At 44.3% G+C, this 19524-nt stretch overlaps 1 protein-coding gene across 2 annotated transcripts in view; it reads left to right on the forward strand.

The window, feature by feature from the left end:
* LOC106603382 (neuroligin-3) overlaps positions 1–19524 on the forward strand; it is a 44345-nt gene that overhangs the window by 22036 nt on the left and 2785 nt on the right. For both annotated transcript variants that reach the window (XM_045717067.2, XM_082974584.1), the window contains one exon: positions 18114–18903. In XM_045717067.2, coding sequence (XP_045573023.1) covers positions 18114–18903 — 790 coding nt within the window. The remainder of the gene's footprint in view (positions 1–18113; positions 18904–19524) is intronic.

The following is a 19524-nucleotide window of genomic DNA, read 5'->3' on the forward strand; positions in this document are numbered from 1 at the left end:
TGTACCTGGTGGGTTCCTTGATAATTTGTGTGAGATTGAGGGCATCTAGCTTAGATTGTAGGACTGCCGGGGTGTTAAGCATATCCCAGTTTAGGTCACCTAACAGAACGAACTCTGAAGATAGATGGGGGGCAATCAATTCACATATGGTGTTCAGGGCACAGCTGGGAGCTGAGGGGGGGGGGGGGTCTATAACAGGCGGCAACAGTGAGAGACTTATTACTGGAGAGGTTAATTTTTTTATTTAGAAGCTCGAACTGTTTGGGCACAGACCTGGAAAGTATGACAGAACTTTGCAGGCTATCTCTTCAGTAGATTGCAATTCCTCCCCCTTTGGCAGTTCTATCTTGACGGACAATGTTGTAGTTGGGGATGGAAATGTCTGAATTTTTGGTGGCCTTCCTAAGCCAGGATTCAGACACGGCAAGGACATCAGGGTTGGCGGAGCGTGCTAAAGCAGTGAGTAAAACAAACTTAGGGAGGAGGCTTCTGATGTTAACATGCATGAAACCAAGGCTTTTTAGATTACAGAAGTCAACAAATGAGAGCGCCTGGGGACACGCAGGGCCTGGGTTAACCTCCATATCACTTGAGGAACAGAGGAGGAGTAGTATGAGGGTACGGCTAAATGCTATCAAAACTGGTCGTCTAGTGCGTTGGGGACAGAGAATAAAAGGAGCAGATTTCTGGGCGTGGTAGGATAGGTTCAGGGTGTAATGTACAGACGGGTATGGTAGGGTGCGGGTACAGTGGAGGTAACCCAGGCAGTGAGTGACGATAAGAGGTTGCATCTCTGGATGCAGTTATGCTGGGTGAGTTGTCCGCATAGGTGGGACAAAAGAGGTGTCTGAGGCATGTTGAGTGGGACTAGGGGCTCTGCAGTAAACTAAAACAATGACAACTATCCTAAACAACCGTATACAAGGCATATTGACATTTGAGAGAGACATAAAGTGAGGCATAAAGCAATCACAGGTGTTGATTAGGAGACCTAGCTAAGACAACAACACCTAATCAGCTAAGACAACAACAACAGGTAAAATGGCGATGAATGGGCAAAGACGGTAAGTTAACTACACATATGGCCTGAGTTCAAGACAGATAATCAAAAAATAAACAAAATGGAGTACCGTGATTAATGAACAGTCCAGCAGGCATCAGCTATGTTGCCAAGTAATCATAGGGTCCAGTGAACAGCAATAGATGAAACAGGGAAGCCGCTGGGTAGTTGTTGCTACGCTAGCAAGCGGGAGACACGGCGTTCAAAGTTAGCAGGCCGGGGCTAGTAGAAGCGTCTGTTCCGACGTCCGGCAAAGGCCAGTTGTGGGCACAACGGATGGAGTTACATCGGCAGACCAGTCCTGGTGGAACGGCGGGCTCCGTGTTGACAAAGGGTCCAGGCCAGTTGGCAAAAGAGGTATTGTAGCTGTAGTAATTTTGTTTGCTAGCCGGGAGATGCGCCTTGCTCGCGGCTAACTGGTGCTAGCTTTGGGACAGGGGCATTAGCCACTATAGCACTCAGTAGCAGCTAGCTAGCAGTGATGATCCGATGCAAAGGTTCAGAGCTTACGGCAAGAATCCGGTGGAGTAGTGGTGGATTCTAGCCGTGTTGGGGTAGAGTCCGGGAGGCATCAGCTGTGTAGCCGAGTGATCACTGAGCAGGCCGGGAGGTGGGCCTGGCTCAGAGCTATCTTCGGGGCTGGGCCACTCGGTGGCAGCTAGCTAGCTGTGATGATCAGGAGTAATGGTCCAGGGCTTACGGCAGGAATCCGGCGTTGTAGTGGAGAAAAACAGTCCGATACTGGCAGACTGGCAAGTATTATCCAGGCTAAAAGCGGCTGGAGTCTGTGCAGAAGGTAAAGGCCGCTAGCAGTGGCTGACAATGACTAAATAGCTAGTAGCTGGTTAGCTTCTGGTGGCTAGCTTCTGATGGAGGTTCTGGCTATAAGGTCTAAAAGATTGCCGATCTGTATCACATTGGGTGAGGCGGGTTGCCGGGAGGTATATTTAATTTAAAAATAGAAAAGAGATTGAAAATAAATTGAAATGTATACAAAAAAATAAGAAAAATTGAAAATGTACATGCGGGAAACGACAAACCACGTCTGCACTGCTATGCCATTTTGGAATCGTACAGTATAATCACATTGAATCCTTTAAGGGACTGAAGAGCAGTGGCAGGTCGCTCCTACCAGGTAGCGTGGAGAGGATCTGTGTCTGCACCACGTGTTCTCACTACTGTTGTCCCCAGCTCCAAGACCTCTCCATCACGGTTGACAACTCCATGGTGTTCAACCTTCTTATGTTCTCCCATGTCACCCCAATCCTCTGCACACGCCACTGGCTTCCAGTCGAAGCTTGCGTCATCTTCAAGACCCTGGTGCTTGCATACGGAGCAGCAAGAGGAACTGCCCCTTCTTACCTACAGGCGATGCTCAAACCCTACATCCCAACCTGAGCACTCTGTTCCGCCACCTCTGGTCTCTTGGCTCTGTCCTGGCACCCCAATGGTGGAACAAGCTTCCCCCTAAAGTCAGGACAGCGGAGTCATCTGAAACCCTACCTCTTTAAAGAGTATCTTAAATAGCTCTCACGGCGCCCTCTCACGTTATAAAAAGTTTTATATTTGGTTCTATAGGATGTTATCCATGGTTCATTCAATGGCCACAAGGAGACGTTTCATGATGGTCAAGGGGATGTGTGGTTCCCTGTAAGTTACCAGGATGTCACTGAGGACCATGTCAGGACGGATGTTCTCAGAACTTTAATGTACTAGTCATAGGATGTGACTGTCCCAAGCGTGACTGTCCCAAGGGAGCATCCCTGAAAACAAACATTTGTTGTTAGGACATCCCCAGAACGTCATGAAATGGTCGCCTAAAGTGGTCAGGATATTGTGGTCCTCTCACAGTTTTGTTGTCCCGGAGACCTCCCCGAGTACATTTTTAGAACGTTCTTGGGACTTTGTATTATGGTCCCCTGGAGGTTTTGTCTAGCTCCCGGTTTTTCCCAGGGCTGTCCTCAAAGACGTTTTTAGGATGTTCTTGGGACGTTGTGTCATGGTCCCCGGAGGGTTTGTCACTTGATGGTCTCGGGTGTGCCAAACCATTATAAGTAAAGTCATTAAATAATATGGGGGGTTTAAGGTAAGTGGTACGCTGTTCAGCTAAAATAGTGTACAAATCTTAAATCTATGACAATATGACTACATTTGACATAATAACTTAGTACTGACTTTTCAATATGTTCCCACCTGGGATTTGGGGCATGCTGATCTTTCTGCTGCACAACAAAGTCTGTAGAATTTCAGAAGTCCCCAACACATTCATACCTGTAAGTGCAGAGATGTATTATCAAAAGAGTGCCATCTGCCCTGCTATTTTAGTTATCAATTAATATGACTATACTCTCATTGACTTATTTCAGCTATTTATTTGAGTTTGGGTTTTGAAAGTAGTTGTCTAATGTTGGTGGGGCATATTATTCTGTTTGAATGTTACTCCTGAATCACTATGATAAATATCATCGTTTTCATTAGAGTATTTTTAACAGAGTTTACATTTACTTTGAAGTCCAAAGTGTAATAATACAGGTGAAATCAGTCATTGATACAGACATGGTGGCGAAGCAGGAAGATCAAAATTCCAGGTTGTGAGTTGAAATCCCAGGTGAAGACAATTACTGTATGAATAAACATACACAATGTAATCATGTGTGTCAAGTATGTAAGTGATAACACTTTACAATAAGGTTCCATTTGTAAAAGGTTTATAAAGGGGTTCTAATTAGGTTATTAATGGTTACTTAATCATTTGTAAATGTATTAGAAACCATTAATGGTTATCACATTGGTCAAAATAGTGCAATAACTGGTCAGTGTTTGCCAAATAGTGAGCCAATATTTACTTCCATTTATAAATGCACTTACAAATGCTTTTAGGTGAACCCTTATGTATCATAATACAACCTTGTTTTAAATAGTTGCACAGTTGAACAATAGTTATTTTCTCACTTTTGTGTGAGATGCATTGTTGCTCTGTCCCAGGAACGGAAGAGGGTGGCTTTCTTGACTGACCTTTAATACCCTGATGCCCCGGCCAAATTTACATCCAGGACATTATTCAATCATTATTACCCCTTATCAGATTATATCAACACACACTTACCACTTCTCTGTGATAGTCCAATTATGGTGACCACTCTGGTGTGAAATGGTAACCATAATACCTTTGGTTGAAACAGTGGAGGTATCCTCTCACAACATGAGATGCCATTAATCACCACATTCATACCCACCATTCATTCACTGAACATGTTTAACAAAGTGTTGTCTTCTCTCATGTATGTAGTGATTAGTACCCAATACTGCCTATAAATATGTCAACGCTCAAATCATCTATCAATGATTTACCCACATATAAATATAACTGAGTTATCAACCTTTTATAACTGCTAAAAGTATACATGTCACAAGCTACTCATTGTTTTCTAGCTCCTCTGCCCTGCAACTCTTCCCCTGGTCCTTAGCGTACAAGAGAAAGTAGTGCACTATGTTTTCTGTTAATATACCTGGTCAAATAATGGTTAATAAACAACTAAGGGGGCTCCTATAAATTCACAGATTCCCCCCCCCCCCCCCCCCCGTGTTTTATATTTTCCCAAATTATGTCTGTTACATTTTTCCTGGTTTTAGAATTGTTGTTTTTCACTCTCAAAATTACAATTGCTCATAGTGAAACAATTGAATTGGATGATTTTTCTTTGTTAGGTCTTGAAGAAAATAATAATTAAATTGTGTGTGTAATCTGGCCCTTTACGTCCACATCTAGCGAGTGAGGAATGTGCCATGTAATGTGACGGTCTAGCGATGGTTCTGGAGCCTATTTCTGCTGCTCATTTTATGGCAAAGTTCGCAACTAAGAAATAATATACTGAACAAAAATATAAAACGCAACATGCAACAATTTCAAAGATTTTACTGAGTTACAGTTCAAATAAGGAAATCAGTCAATTGAAATAAATTCATCAGGCCCTAATCTACAGATTTCACATAACTGGGAATACAGATATGCATCTGTTGGACACAGATACAATACCTTAAAAGGTAGAGGCGTGGATTAGAAAAACAGTCAGTATCTGGTGTGACCACCATTAGCCTCATGCAGTGCGACACATCTCCTTTGCATAGAGTTGATCAGGCTGTTGACTGTGGCCTGTTGTCCCACTCCTCTTCAATGGCTGTGCGAAGTTTCTGGATATTGGCTGGAACTGGAACACGCTGTTGTACACATCAGTCCAGAGCATCCCAAACATGCTCAATGGCGACATGTCTGGTGAGTATGCAGGCCATGGAAGAACTGGGACATTCTCAGCTTCCAGGAATTGTGTACAGATCCTTGCGACATGGAGCCATGCATTATCATGCTGAAACTCGAGGTGATGGTGGTGGGTGAATGGCACGACAATGGGCATCAGGATCTTGTGACAGTATCTCTGTGCGTTCAAATTGCCATTGATAAAATGCAATTGTCTTCGTTGTCCGTAGCTTATGCCTGCCTATACCATATCTCCACCGGCACCGTGGGGTACTCAGTTCACAACGTTGACATAAGCAAACCGCTCGCCCAAATGACATACTGCCAAACTCTCTACAACAAAGCTGGAGGTGGCTTATGGTAGAGAAATTAACATTCAATCCTCTGGCAACAGCTCTGGTGCACATACCTGCAGTCAGCTGACAATTGCACGCTCCCTCAAAAATTTAGACATCTGTGGCATTGTGTTGTGTGACAAAACTGCACATTTTAGAATGGCCTTTTATTATCCCTAGCACAAGGTGCACCTGTGTAATGATCATGTCAGATAGGTGGATTATCTTGGCAAATTATACATCACTCACAGGGACGTAAACAAATATGATCCCAAAATTCGAGAGAAATAAGCTTTTTGTGCATATGTAACATTTCAGGGATCTTTTATTTCATGAAACTTGGGTCCAACACTTCACATGTTGCGTTAATATTTTTCTTCAGTATACATACAAATTACAGTGCATTCGGAAAGTATTCAGACCACTTGAATTTTTCCACATTTTGTTATAGCCTTACTTTAAAATGGATTAAAAAAAGTGTGTTCATTAATCTACACACAATACCCCATAACAACAAAGCAAAAACAGATTTTTAGAAATGTATGCAAATTGCAACAAAAAAAAACAAATCAATCCCAGAACAACAGCAAAGGACCTTGTGAAGATGCTGGAGGAAACAGGTACAAAAGTATCTATATCCACAGTAAAACAAGTCCTATATCGACATACCCTGAAATGCTGCTCAGCAAGGAAGAAGCCACTGCTACAAAACTGCCATAAAAAAGCCAGACTACGGTTTGCAACTGCACATGGGGACAAAAATTGTACTTTTTGGAGAAATGTCCTCTGGTCTGAAGAAACAAAAACATAACTGTTTGGCCATCATAACCACCGTTATGTTTGGAGGAAAAAGGGGGAGGCTTGCAAGCCGAAGAACATCATCCCAACTTTGAAGTACGGGGGTGGCAGCATCATGTTGTGGGGGTGCTTTGCTGCAGCAGGGACTGGTGCACTTCACAAAATAGATGGCATCATGAGGAATTAAAATTATGTGGATATATTGAAGCAACATCTCAAGACATCAGCCAGGAAGTTAAAGCTTGGTCGCAAATGGGTCTTCCAAATGGACAATGACCACAAGCGTACTTCCAAAGTTTTAGCAAAATGGCTTAAGGACAACAAAGTCAAGGTATTGGAGTGGCCATCACAAAGCCCTGACCTGAATCCTATAGAAAATTTGGGCAGAACTGAAAAGTGAGCAAGGAGGCCTACAAACCTGACTCAGTTACACCAGCTCTGTCAGGAGGAATGGGCCAAAATTCACCCAACTTATCGTGGGAAGCTTGTGGAAGGCTACCCAAAACATTTGACCCAAGTTAAGCAATTTACAGGCAATGCCACCAAATACTAATTGAGTGTATGTAAACTTCTGACCCACTGGGAATGCGATGAAATAAATAAAAGCTGAAATCATTCTCTTTTCTATTATTCTGACATTTCACATTCTTAAAATAAAGTGGTGATCCTAACTAACCTAAGGTAGGGAATGTTTACTAGGATTAAATGTCAGGAATTGTGAAAAACTGAGTTTAAATGTATTTGGCTGAGGCGTATATAAACTTCCGAATTCAACTGTACCTTATTTTAAAGTGACAGACCTATGAATATTTATAATGGAGTTAAACATTTATAACTGCTAAAATGACACCTTATTTTAAAGTGGCAATCCACAGACCATTGACAAATGTGTTACCAACCTTTATAACTGCTGAAAAGATACCTTCTTGAAGGTGAAATATGCAAATAGTTAGCCTAATTTCAGTGTGACAAAACAAGTTGTCATTGTGTAGAAAATCATTGTGAATCAAATTTTATTGGTCACATGCTGATTTTAATGCGAATGTAGCTAAATGCTTGCCCTTTTAGTTCCGGCTATGCAGTAATATCTAACAAGTAATCTAACAAATTCACAACAACTACCTTATACACACAAATGTAAAGGGATGTATAGAATATGTACATATAAATATATGGATGAGCGATGGCCGTGCGTCCTAGGCAAGATGCAGTAGATGGTATAAAATACAGTATGTACATATGATATGAGTAATGTAGGATATGCTAACATTATTAAAAACCTCTATGGGCTAGGTGGGACGCTTGCTCAACAGCCGGTGTAATCCCGTGGCGCGTTATTCAAATACCTCAAAAATGCCCTCGTGCACGAGCGTGAGTCTCAGAGTACTCTGACCAGCCACTATCCAAACGCGATAATGTGTTTCAGCCTGGGCCTGCCTCGATATCATTCAGCTTTTCCCGGGTTCTGAGAGCCTATGGGAGCCGTAGGAAATGTCACGTTACGGCAAAGATCCTCAGTCTTCAATAAAAAGAGCCAAGATGAACAACAACTTGTCAGAGAGGGCGCTCCCTGTTTGGAATCTTCTCAGGTTTTTGCCTGCCATATGAGTTCTGTTATACTCACAGACACCATTCAAACAGTTTTAGAAACTTTAGGGTGTTTTCTATCCAAAGCCAATAATTATATGCATATTCTAGTTACTGGGCAGGAGTAGTAACCAGATTAAATCGGGTACGTTTTTTATCCGGCCGTGTCAATACTGCCCCCTAGCCCTAACAGGTTAAAGTGGTTTTATTTAAGGTGACGAGTGATACCTTTTTAAGTCCATTTATTTAATTGGCCAGAGATTTGAGTTTGTATGTTGGCAGCAGCAATGGCTGTTTAACAGTCTGATGGCCTTGAGATTGAAGCTGTTTTTCAGTCTCTCGGTCCCAGCTTTGATGCAGCTGTACTGACCTCGCCTTCTGGATGATAGCAGGGTGAACAGGCAGTGGCTCGGGTGGTTGTTGTCCTTGATGATCTTATTGGCCTTCCTGTGACATCGGGTGCTGTAGGTGTCCTGGAGGGCAGGTAGTTTGCCCCGGTGATGTGTTGTGCAGACCGCACTACCCTCTGGAAAGCCTTGCGGTTGAGGGCGGTGCAATTGCCATACCAGGCGGTGATACAGCCCGACAGGATGCTCTCGATTGTGCATCTGTATAAGTTTGTGTGATTTAGATGACAAGCCAAATTTCTTCAGCCTCCTGAGGTTGAATAGACACTTGCGCCTTCTTCACTACGCTGTCTGTGTGGGTGGAACATTTCAATTTGTCTGTGATGTGTACGCCGAGGAACTTATAACTTTCCACCTTCTCCACTACTGTCCCGTCGATGTGGATGGGGGGGGTTCTCCCTCTGCTGTTTCTTGAAGTCCACGAACATCTCCTTTGTTTTGTTGACGTTGAGTGAGAGGTTATTTTCCTGACAGCACACTCCGAAGGCCCTCACCACCTCCATGTAGACTGTTTCGTCGTTGTTGGTAGTCAGGCCTACCACTGTAGTGTCGTCTGCAAACTTGATGCTTGAGTTGGAAGCGTGCATGGCCACGCAGTCATGGGTGAACAGGGAGTACAGGAGAGGGCTGAGAACGCACCCTTGTGGGGCCCCAGTGGTGAGGATCAGCAGGGTGGAGATGTTGTTTCCTATCTTGACCACCTGGGGGCAGCCCGTCAAAGCCCAGGACCCAGTTGCACAGGGGGGGGGTCGAGACCCAGGGTCTCGAGCTTAATGACGAGTTTGGAGGGTACTATGTTGTTCAATGCTGAGCTGTAGTCAATGAACAGCATTCTTACATAGGTATTACGCTTGACCAGATGGGATAGGGCAATGTGCAGTGTGATGGGGATTGCATCGTCAGTGGACCTATTGGGGCGGTAAGCAAATTGGAGTTGGTCTAGGGTATCAGGTAGGGTGGAGGTGATATGATCCTTGACTCGTCTCTCAAAGCACTTCATGATGACAGAAGTGAGTGCAATGGGGCGATAGTCATTTAGTTCAGTTACCTTAGCTTTCTTGGGAACAGGAATAATGGTGGCCATCTTGAAGCATGTGGGGACAACATGCTCTGCGCATGCTCTGAGAACGTGGCTAGGGATGCCATCTGGGCCGGGTTAACACGGTTAAATGTTTTACTCACGTTGGCCACGGAAAAGGAGAGCCCACAGGCTTTGGTAGGGGGATGTGTCAGTGGCACTAAATTGTCCTCAAAGCGAGGAAAGAAGTTGTTTAATTTGTCTGGGGGCAAGACGTCGATGTCCACGACATGGCTGGTTTTCTTTTTGTAATCCGTGATTGACTGTAGACCCTGCCACATACGTCTCGTGTTTGAGCCGTTGAATTGCAACTCTACTTTGTCTCCATACTGACGCTTTGCTTGTTTGATTGCCTTGAGGCGGGAATAGCTGCACTGTTTGTATTCGGTCATATTTCTGGTCGCCTTGCCATGATTAAAAGCGGTGGTTCACGCTTTCAGATTTGCCAGTGCTGAAATGAATCTACGGTTTCTGTTTAGGGAAGGTTTTAATAGTCACAGCGGGTACGACATCTCCAATGCACTTGCTAATAAACTCGGTCCCTGAGTCAGCGTATACATCAATGTTGTTGTCTGAGGCTATCCGGAACATATCCGAGTCCACGTGATCGAGCAAACTTGAAGCATGTAATCCGATTGGTCAGATCAGCGTTGTATTGACCTGAGCATGGGTGTTTCCTGTTTTAGTTTCTGTCTATAGGCTGGGAGCAACAAAATGGATTCATGGTCAGATTTGCCGAAGACAGGGCGCGGGAGGGCTTTGTATGCATCGCGGAATTTAGAATAGCAATGATTCAGAATTCTGCCAGCTCGTGTCGCGCTTTCGATATGCTGATAGAATTTAGGGAGTATTGATTTTAGGTTAGCTTTGTAAAAATCCCTAGCTACAATAAATGCAGCCTGAGGATGTATGGTTTCCAGTTTACATAGAGCCCAGTGAAGTTATAGAACACTGTGAAATATGTTTTCCTTAACCAAAAATATTGTATTTTCAGCTGTTTGAAGGTCGTCTACAAAACCAAAAGTAAAATATGCACAAACAAACCTCAACAGGAAGCATAGAAATCCAGCACATAGAACATATCTACCACTTTTTAGACTTGCTTTCAATGAGAATGACAGATCTATAACCTTTTAAAGTAAGTGAAAACCTACTGACCTGGGTGGGTGTCCCTAACATTGCCAAAAGACAAAGCTGTGAATGTATCAGTGGTTTACCAATCAGGGCCTTGGCAACAGTAACAAGGGGTGATGTTTAATGAAACTTGATTGTGCGTGTCCTGCGTAGACGTTCCCAGGACCATGACACAAAGACCTTACCACTTTCAGACTACCATTTTGTGACGTTCCAGGGATATCCTAACGACTCATTTTTGTTTGCAAGGTTATATCTATTAAAAACGATGCATATCAGTTGAGTTTTTAAAGTAGTTTGCAACATCAAAAATCCATGAAAATCGCTCTCTCATATTTATGTAGAGACTCATTGATTCACTGACTGACTGGGGTTGTGGGTGTGTATTGGTGGTCAAAATGTAGATTGAAAGTATTGATATTACTGCTAAAGTCAGGTTTAGTGCTAGGATTCAGGAATGTGGTTTGGTGTTGTAGGGGATTTTATCTGTTCAAAGGGAAGAGAGACTGCAGAATCTTCAAACAACAACTTTTTAAGATTTGCAAAAATGGGGCAGTTAACTATGCACTTTAGTGTTGAAGATTCAATTCAACAGTGTTGAATTGAGGCCCAATGAACAGAGTTGGCTCTCAGCTTTTATGGAGTCCAACCTCTATGTGGCAGTTAGCAGATGTGCACAAACAGGGGTGGGGAACATAGTGAATAAAAGGCGTTTAGCTTGTCTGTAGATTAAGATAGCTGACATTGCCTGTTCCTTCCTGCGACTTTCCACACATGAGAGTTCCTGCAGATAGTACAAACGGGATGCCACCTACTGCAGTCGCATCTGGCTCTTATCTGTACGCCCAGACGTATAACTAAGTCACACAAGACAACAAGCCTGCATCACCCCCCCAAAAAACTAGCATATAATAATGGACAATTCTCTAAGTAAAAATCAACCAATCAAATGTATTTATAAAGCCCTTTTTACATCAGCCGATGTCACAAAGTGCTATACAGAAACCCAGCCTAAAACCCCAAACAGCAAGCAATACAGATGTAGAAGCACGGTGGCTAGGAAAAACTCCCTAGAAAGGCAGGAACCTAGAAGGAAAACTAAAGAGGCGAAAAAGGCTCTGAGGGGTGGCCAGTCCTCTTCTGGCTGTGCCGGGTGGAGATTATAACAGTACATGGCCAAGATGTTCAAATGTTCATAGATGACCAGCAGGGCCAAATAAAAATGTCAGTTGGCTTTTCATAGCCGATCATTCAGAGTTAGAGACAGCAGGTGCGGTAGAGAGAGAGAGAGTCGAAAACAGCAGATCCGGGACAGGGTAGAACGTCCGGTGAACAGGTCAGGGTTTCATAACCGCAGGCAGAACAGTTGAAACTGGAGCAGCAGCACAACCAATTGGACTGGGGACAGCAAGGAGTCATCAGGCCAGGTAGTCCTGAGGCATGGTCCTAGCGCGCAGGTCCTCAGAGAGGAAGAGCGAGTGAATTAGAGGGAGCATACTTAAATTCACACAGGACACCGGATAAGACGGGAGAAATACTCCAGATATAACAGACTGACCCTAGCGACCCCAACACAAACTATTGCAGCATAAAAATACTGGAGGCTGAGACAGGAGGGGTCAGGAGACACTGTGGACCCGTCCGACGATACCCCTGGACAACCAGGCAGGATATAACCCCACCCATTTTACCAAAGCACAGCCCCCACACCACTAAAGGGATATCTTCAAACATCAATTTACTACCCTGAGACAAGGCCGAGTAAAGCCCACAAAGATCTCCCCCACGGCACCAACCCGGACCGGAAGATCACATCAGTGACTCAACCCACTCAAGTTACGCACCCCTCCTAGGGACGGCATGGAAGAGCACTAGTAAGCCAGTGACTCAGCCCCTGTAATAGGGTTAGAGGTAGAGAATCCCAGTGGAGAGGGGAACTGGCCAGGCAGAGACAGTAAGGGCAGTTCGTCACTCGTGCCTTTCCGTTCACCTTCACACCCCTGGGCCAGACAATACTCAATCATAGGACCTACTGAAGAGATTAGTCTTCAATAAAGACTTAAAGGTCGAGATCGAGTCTGCGTCTCTCACATGGATAGGCAGACAATTACATACAAATGGAGGTCTATAGTTGAAAGCCCTGCCTCCAGCTGTTTGCTTAGAAATTCTAGGGACAGTAAGGAGGCCTGCATCTTGTGACCATAGCGTACGTGTAGGTATGTATGGCAGGACCAAATCAGAAAGATGGGTAGGAGCAAGTCCATGTAATGCTTTGTAGTTTAGCACTAAAACCTTGAAATCAGCCCTAGGCTAGCACTGGAGCAATATGATCAAATTTTGGGGATCTAGGCAAGATTCTAGCAGCTGTGTTTAGTACTAACTGAAGTTTGAGTGCTTTATCCGGATAGCCTTGCAGTAGTCTAATCTAGAAGTGACAAAAGCATGGGTTAATTTTTCAGCATAATTTTTGGACAGAAAGTTCCTGATTTTTGCAGTTATATTGATTTTAAAAAAGCTGTCCTTGAAACAGTCTTGATATGTTAGTCAAAAGTGAGATCAGGGTCCAGAGTAACACCAAGGTCCTTCACAGTTTTATTTGAGACGACTGTACAACCATCAAGATTAATTGTCAGATCCAACAGAAGATCTCTTTGTTTCTTAGGACTGAGAACTAGCATCTCTGTTTTGTCCGAGTTTAAAAGTAAAACATTTACCGCCATCCACTTCCTTATGTCTGAAACACAGGCTTCCAGGGAGGGCAATTTTGGGGCTTCACCATGTTTCACCGAAATGGATAGCTGTGTATCGTCCACATAGCAGTGAAAGTTAACATTATGTTTCCGAATGACATCACCAAGAGGTAAAATACACTGCTCCAAAAAATAAAGGGAACACTTAAACAACACAATGTAACTCCAAGTCAATCACACTTCTGTGAAATCAAACTGTCCACTTAGGAAGAAACACTGATTGACAATAAATTTCACATGCTGTTGTGCAAATGGAATAGACAAGAGGTGGAAATTATAGGCAATTAGCAAGACACCCCCAATAAAGGAGTGGTTCTGCAGGTGGGGACCACAGACCACTTCTCAGTTCCTATGCTTCCTGGCTGATATTTTGGTCACTTTTGAATGCTGGCGGTGCTTTCACTCTAGTGGTAGCATGAGACGGAGTCTACAACCCACACAAGTGGCTCAGGTAGTACAGCTCATCCAGGATGGCACATCAATGCGAGCTGTGGCAAGAAGGTTTGCTGTGTCTGTCAGCGTAGTGTCCAGAGCATGGAGGCGCTACCAGGAGACGGGCCAGTACATCAGAAGACGTGGAGGAGGCCGTAGGAGGGCAACAACCCAGCAGCAGGATCGCTACCTCCGCCTTTGTGCAAGGAGGAGCAGGAGAAGCACTGCCAGAGCCCTGCAAAATGACCTCCAGCAGGCCACAAATGTGCATGTGTCTGCTCAAACGGGCCGAAACAGACTCCATGAGGGTGGTATGAGGGCCCGACGTCCACAGGTGGGGGTTGTGCTTACAGCCCAACACCGTGCAGGACGTTTGGCATTTGCCAGAGAACACCAAGATTGGCAAATTCGCCACTGGCGCCCTGTGCTCTTCACAGATGAAAGCAGGTTCACACTGAGCACATGTGACAGACGTGACAGAGTCTGGAGATGCCGTGAAGAACGTTCTGCTGCCTGCAATATCCTCCAGCATGACCGGTGGGTCAGTCATGGTGTGGGGTGGCATTTCTTTGGGGGGCCGCACAGCCCTCCATGTGCTCGCCAGAGGTAGCCTGACTGCCATTAGGTACCGAGATGAGATCCTCAGACCCCTTGTGAGACCATATGCTGGTGCGGTTGGCCCTGGGTTCCTCCTAATGCAAGACAATGCTAGACCTCATGTGGCTGGAGTGTGTCAGCAGTTCCTGCAAGAGGAAGGCATTGATGCTATGGACTGGCCCGCCCGTTCCCCAGACCTGAATCCAATTGAGCACATCTGGGACATCATGTCTCGCTCCATCCACCAACGCCACGTTGCACCACAGACTGTCCAGGAGTTGGCGGATGCTTTAGTCCAGGTCTTGGAGGAGATCCCTCAGGAGACCATCTGCCACCTCATCAGGAGCATGCCCAGGCGTTGTAGGGAGGTCATACCGGCACGTGGAGGCCACACACACAACTGAGCCTCATTTTGACTTGTTTTAAGGACATTACATCAAAGTTGGATCAGCCTGTAGTGTGGTTTTCCACTTTAATTTTGAGTGTGACTCCAAATCCAGACCTCCATGGGTTGATAAATTTGATTTCCATTGATTATTTTTGTGTGATTTTTGTTGTCAGCACATTCAACTTTGTAAAGAAGAAAGTATTTAATAAGATTATTTATTTCATTCAGATCTAGGATGTGTTGTTTAAGTGTTCCCTTTATTTTTTTGAGCAGTATATATAGTGAAAACAATAGTGGTCCTAAAACGGAACCTTGAGGAACACCAGCATTTACAGTTGATTTGTCAGAGGACAAAACATCCACAGAGACAAACTGATATCTTTCCGACAGATAAGATCTAACCGTGTAGACAAATTTGGGTTTCCAATCTCTCCAAAAGAATGTGGTGATCGATGGTATCAAAAGGAGCACAAGGATAGATGCAGAGCCTTGGTCTGACGCCATTAAAAGGTAATTTACCACCTTCGCGAGTGCAGTCTCCGTGCCATGATGGGATCTAAAACCAGACAGTGTTTCGTATACATTGTTTGTCTTCAGGAAGGCAGCTTTTCATTTTTATTTTTTTGAGGAATGGGAGATTCGATACAGGCCTTTTTTTCTTCATATTTTTAAATAGATTTTTTTTTTATGACATTTAAAAAAAAATATATATATATATATATATATATATATATATATATATATATATATATATATATATATATATATATATATATATATATATATATCGTTTTTTTTTTTTATATATAAAAAAAGATATATATTCAGGGTCAAGGTTTGGCTTTTTCAAGAGAGCCTTTAATACTACCACTTTTAGTGAGTTTGGTACACATCCAGTGGCTTGGGAGCCGTTTATTTTGTTCAACATAGGAGGGCCAAGCACAGGAAGCAGCTCTTTCAGTAGTTTAGTTTGAATAGGGTCCAGGTTTAGAGGCCATGACTATTTTCATCAATGTGTCAAGAGATCTAGTATTAAAAAACTTGAGTGTTTCCCTTGATCCTAGGTCCTGGCAGTGTTGTGCAGACACAGGACAACTGAGCTTTGGAGAAATTACGCAGATTTAATGAGGAGTCCGTCATTTGCTTTCTAATGATCATGATCTTTTTGTCAAAGATGTTCATGAATTTATCACTGCTGAAGTGAAAGTACTGCACGGTACTGTCTTTCCAAGCTAATCGGAAGACTTCCAGTTTGGTGTAGCGCCATTTCCGTTCCAATTTTCTAGAAGCTTGCTTCAGGGCTCGGGTATTTTCTGTATACCAGGGAGCTAGTTTCTTATGACAAATGTTTTTTGTTTTTAAGGGTGTGACTGCATCTAAGATATTACGCAAGGTTACATTTAGTTCCTCAGGTGGTTAACCAATTTTTGTACTCTGACATCCTTGGGTAGGTGGAGGGAGTCTGGAAGGGCATCTAGGAATCTTTGGGTTGTCTGAGCATTTATAGCACGGCTTTTGATGATCCTTGGTTGGGGTCTGAGCAGATTATTTGTTGCAATTGCAAACGTAATAAAATGGTGGTCCGGGATTATGAGGAATAACATTAAGATCCACAATATTTATTCCACGGGACAAAACTAGGTCCAGAGTATGGCAGTGAGTATGTCCGGAGACATGTTGGACAAAACCCACTGAGTCGATGATCGCTCAGAAAGCCTTTTGGAGTGTATATATTAAAGTCACCAAAAATGTGAATATTATCTGCTATGACTACAAAGTCCCATAGGAACTCAGTGAGGAACGCTGTATACGGCCCAGGAGGTCTGTAAACAGTAGCTATAAAAAGTGATTGAGTAGGCTGCATAGATATCATGACTAGAAGCTCAAAAGACAAAAACGCAGTAATAAAAAATGTAAATGTTAGCAACACCTCCACCTTTGCAGGATGCGCGGGGGTTATGGTAACTATTGTAACCAGGAGGAGAGGCCTGGTTAAAAACAGCATAGTATGTCTAATTGTCTACGACAGTGTGCAGTCAGCTATTACTGATGCATGACACTTGATATGCACGAAAAATAAGTGAATATTACTTATTTATTTATTTTTACTTTTACCCCTTTTTCTCTCCAATTTCGTGTTATCCAATTGGTAGTTACTCTTGTCTCATCGCTGCAATTCCCGTATGGACTCGGGAGAGGCGACGGTTGAGAGGTAAGCATCCTCCGAAACACAACCCAGCCAAGCCGCACTGCTTCATGACAATGCCCGCTTAACCCGGAGGCCAGCCACACCAGTGTCGGAGGAAACACCTGGCGACCGTGTCAGCGTGCATTGCGCCCGGCCCACCACAGGAGTCGCTAGAGCGCGATGGGACAAGAATATCCCTGCAGGCCAAACCCTCCCTTAACCCAGACGACGCTGGGCCAATTGTGCGCCACCCCATGGGTCTCCCGGTCGCGGCCGGCTGCGACAGAGCCTGGACTCGAACCAGGATTTCTAGCATTTCGCTACACTCGCATTAACATCTGCTAACCATGTGTATGTGACAAATAAAAATGTGATTTAGTGGCACAGCTAACACTGCGATGCATGCTAATGTTATTTTTTTTACCCACTCCATAATGTAATAATCAACACATCAGTAAAACAGTTTTACGTTATGCGTTCAGAATGTTTATTACGTTATTGCCAGTTCATTACATTATCAGTTGCTATCCTCCCTGATGTAGTATTGATTTTTGAACATAGAGAGAGAGATTTTCAACAAGGCTACTGTGTGGAGTCACTGAATTTTCCTCTTTCCCAAAAGCAGTGCTCTCACAAATGAGTTTCCTCAAATTTGTATGCAAATATGATGCCTTTGTGTTGAGTGAGTTTAATAAATTCAAATCCCTTTTTAGCATAGCCAATGTTACATATCCACCACTTACTAAGCATTATTTTTAATTGTGAATTTTACACTATCAATTAGAATAAACATGATTTTCAGAGTTCCATCCTCTCCATTTATATTATCTGACATTTTAAGGAAAATGACAATTAACTGAGATGCACAGATTGAACAGACCTAAATTAAATTTTTATGATTTTAAAAAGGGATGTTGAGGTTTGTCTCTCACCATCGCAGATAAAACTGTGCAGTAAAAACTGACATCATCAGAACCTAGAGAGATCCTATGAAGCTAACAATATGTTAAACTGCAGGCCTACAAATGTTCTGTATCAGATGGTTGTTGACCAGACAGCACTCATCTGATCTGTGTTTGTCTGTCTGTGCCATGATCTCCCCAGGCCTGTTTCACAGAGCCATCATCCAGAGTGGCTCAGCCCTGTCCAGCTGGGCCGTCAACTACCAGCCTGTCAAGTACACCCGCATGCTGGCTGAGAGGGTGGGCTGCAACGTGCTGGACACCCTGGACATGGTGTCCTGCCTGCAGAAGAAGAGTGCCAGAGAGCTGGTGGAGCAGGACATCCAGCCAGCCCGCTACCACGTAGCCTTCGGCCCCGTCATTGATGGTGACGTCATCCCCGACGACCCCGAGATCCTGATGGAGCAGGGTGAGTTTCTCAACTATGACATCATGCTGGGCGTCAACCAGGGGGAGGGGCTGCGTTTCGTGGAGAATGTGGTGGACCTAGAGGATGGCGTGTCCGGCAGCGACTTTGACTTCGCCGTGTCTGACTTCGTGGACAGCCTGTATGGCTACCCGGAGGGGAAGGACACTCTGAGGGAGACCATCAAGTTCATGTACACGGACTGGGCTGACAGGGACAACCCAGACACCAGGAGGAAGACGTTAGTCGCCTTGTTCACTGACCACCAGTGGGTGGAGCCCTCGGTGGTGACGGCTGACCTGCACGCCCGCTATGGCTCGCCCACATACTTCTACGCCTTCTACCACCACTGCCAGAGCCTGATGAAGCCTGTGTGGTCGGACTCAGCCCACGGGGACGAGGTGCCCTATGTGTTTGGCATCCCCATGGTGGGAGCCACTGACCTGTTCCCCTGCAACTTCTCCAGGAACGACATCATGCTCAGCGCTGTGGTGATGACTTACTGGACCAACTTCGCCAAGAGTGGGTGAGTAGAGTACCCCGAGACCTGGTCAGACTCAGACAGGTCAGTACAGCACCCCGAGACCTGGTCAGACTCAGACAGGTCAGTACAGCACCCCGAGACCTGGTCAGACTCAGACAGGTCAGTACAGCACCCCGAGACCTGGTCAGACTCAGACAGGTCAGTACAGCACCCCGAGACCTGGTCAGACTCAGACAGGTCAGTACAGCACCCTGAGACCTGGTCAGACTGACAGGTCAGTACAGCACCCCGAGACCTGGTCAGACAGATTGGGGTATGCTTGTATAGTAAAATTATGGGTTCATTCTTTCATAATATTTCCCATTTGTGTCCCTGTATTTGCCTAAGAAATGCTATAAATAATAGATGGAAAGAGTTTTCCTAATCATATTCTAAGCTGTATTGAAGCCTGTGCAGAAGAACCAATATTTGTAGACACACTTCACATGTATCTTAAAATGGAGCCTTGCTGCATTACACCTCTGCTTAAGTCACAGCAGAAAACAGGAATTAGCACCTCTCTAAAAATGTTAGTCTCTATAAAAATGTTACAGTAAACACTGATGTAGACACAGATGCTCAGTAGAAAGTGGGTTTTAGATGGGCTGAAATGAAAGATGTAGG

Source organism: Salmo salar, chromosome 04, assembly GCF_965601325.2.
Source record: "Salmo salar chromosome 04, fSalSal1, whole genome shotgun sequence".
NCBI classification, from domain to species: domain Eukaryota; kingdom Metazoa; phylum Chordata; class Actinopteri; order Salmoniformes; family Salmonidae; genus Salmo; species Salmo salar.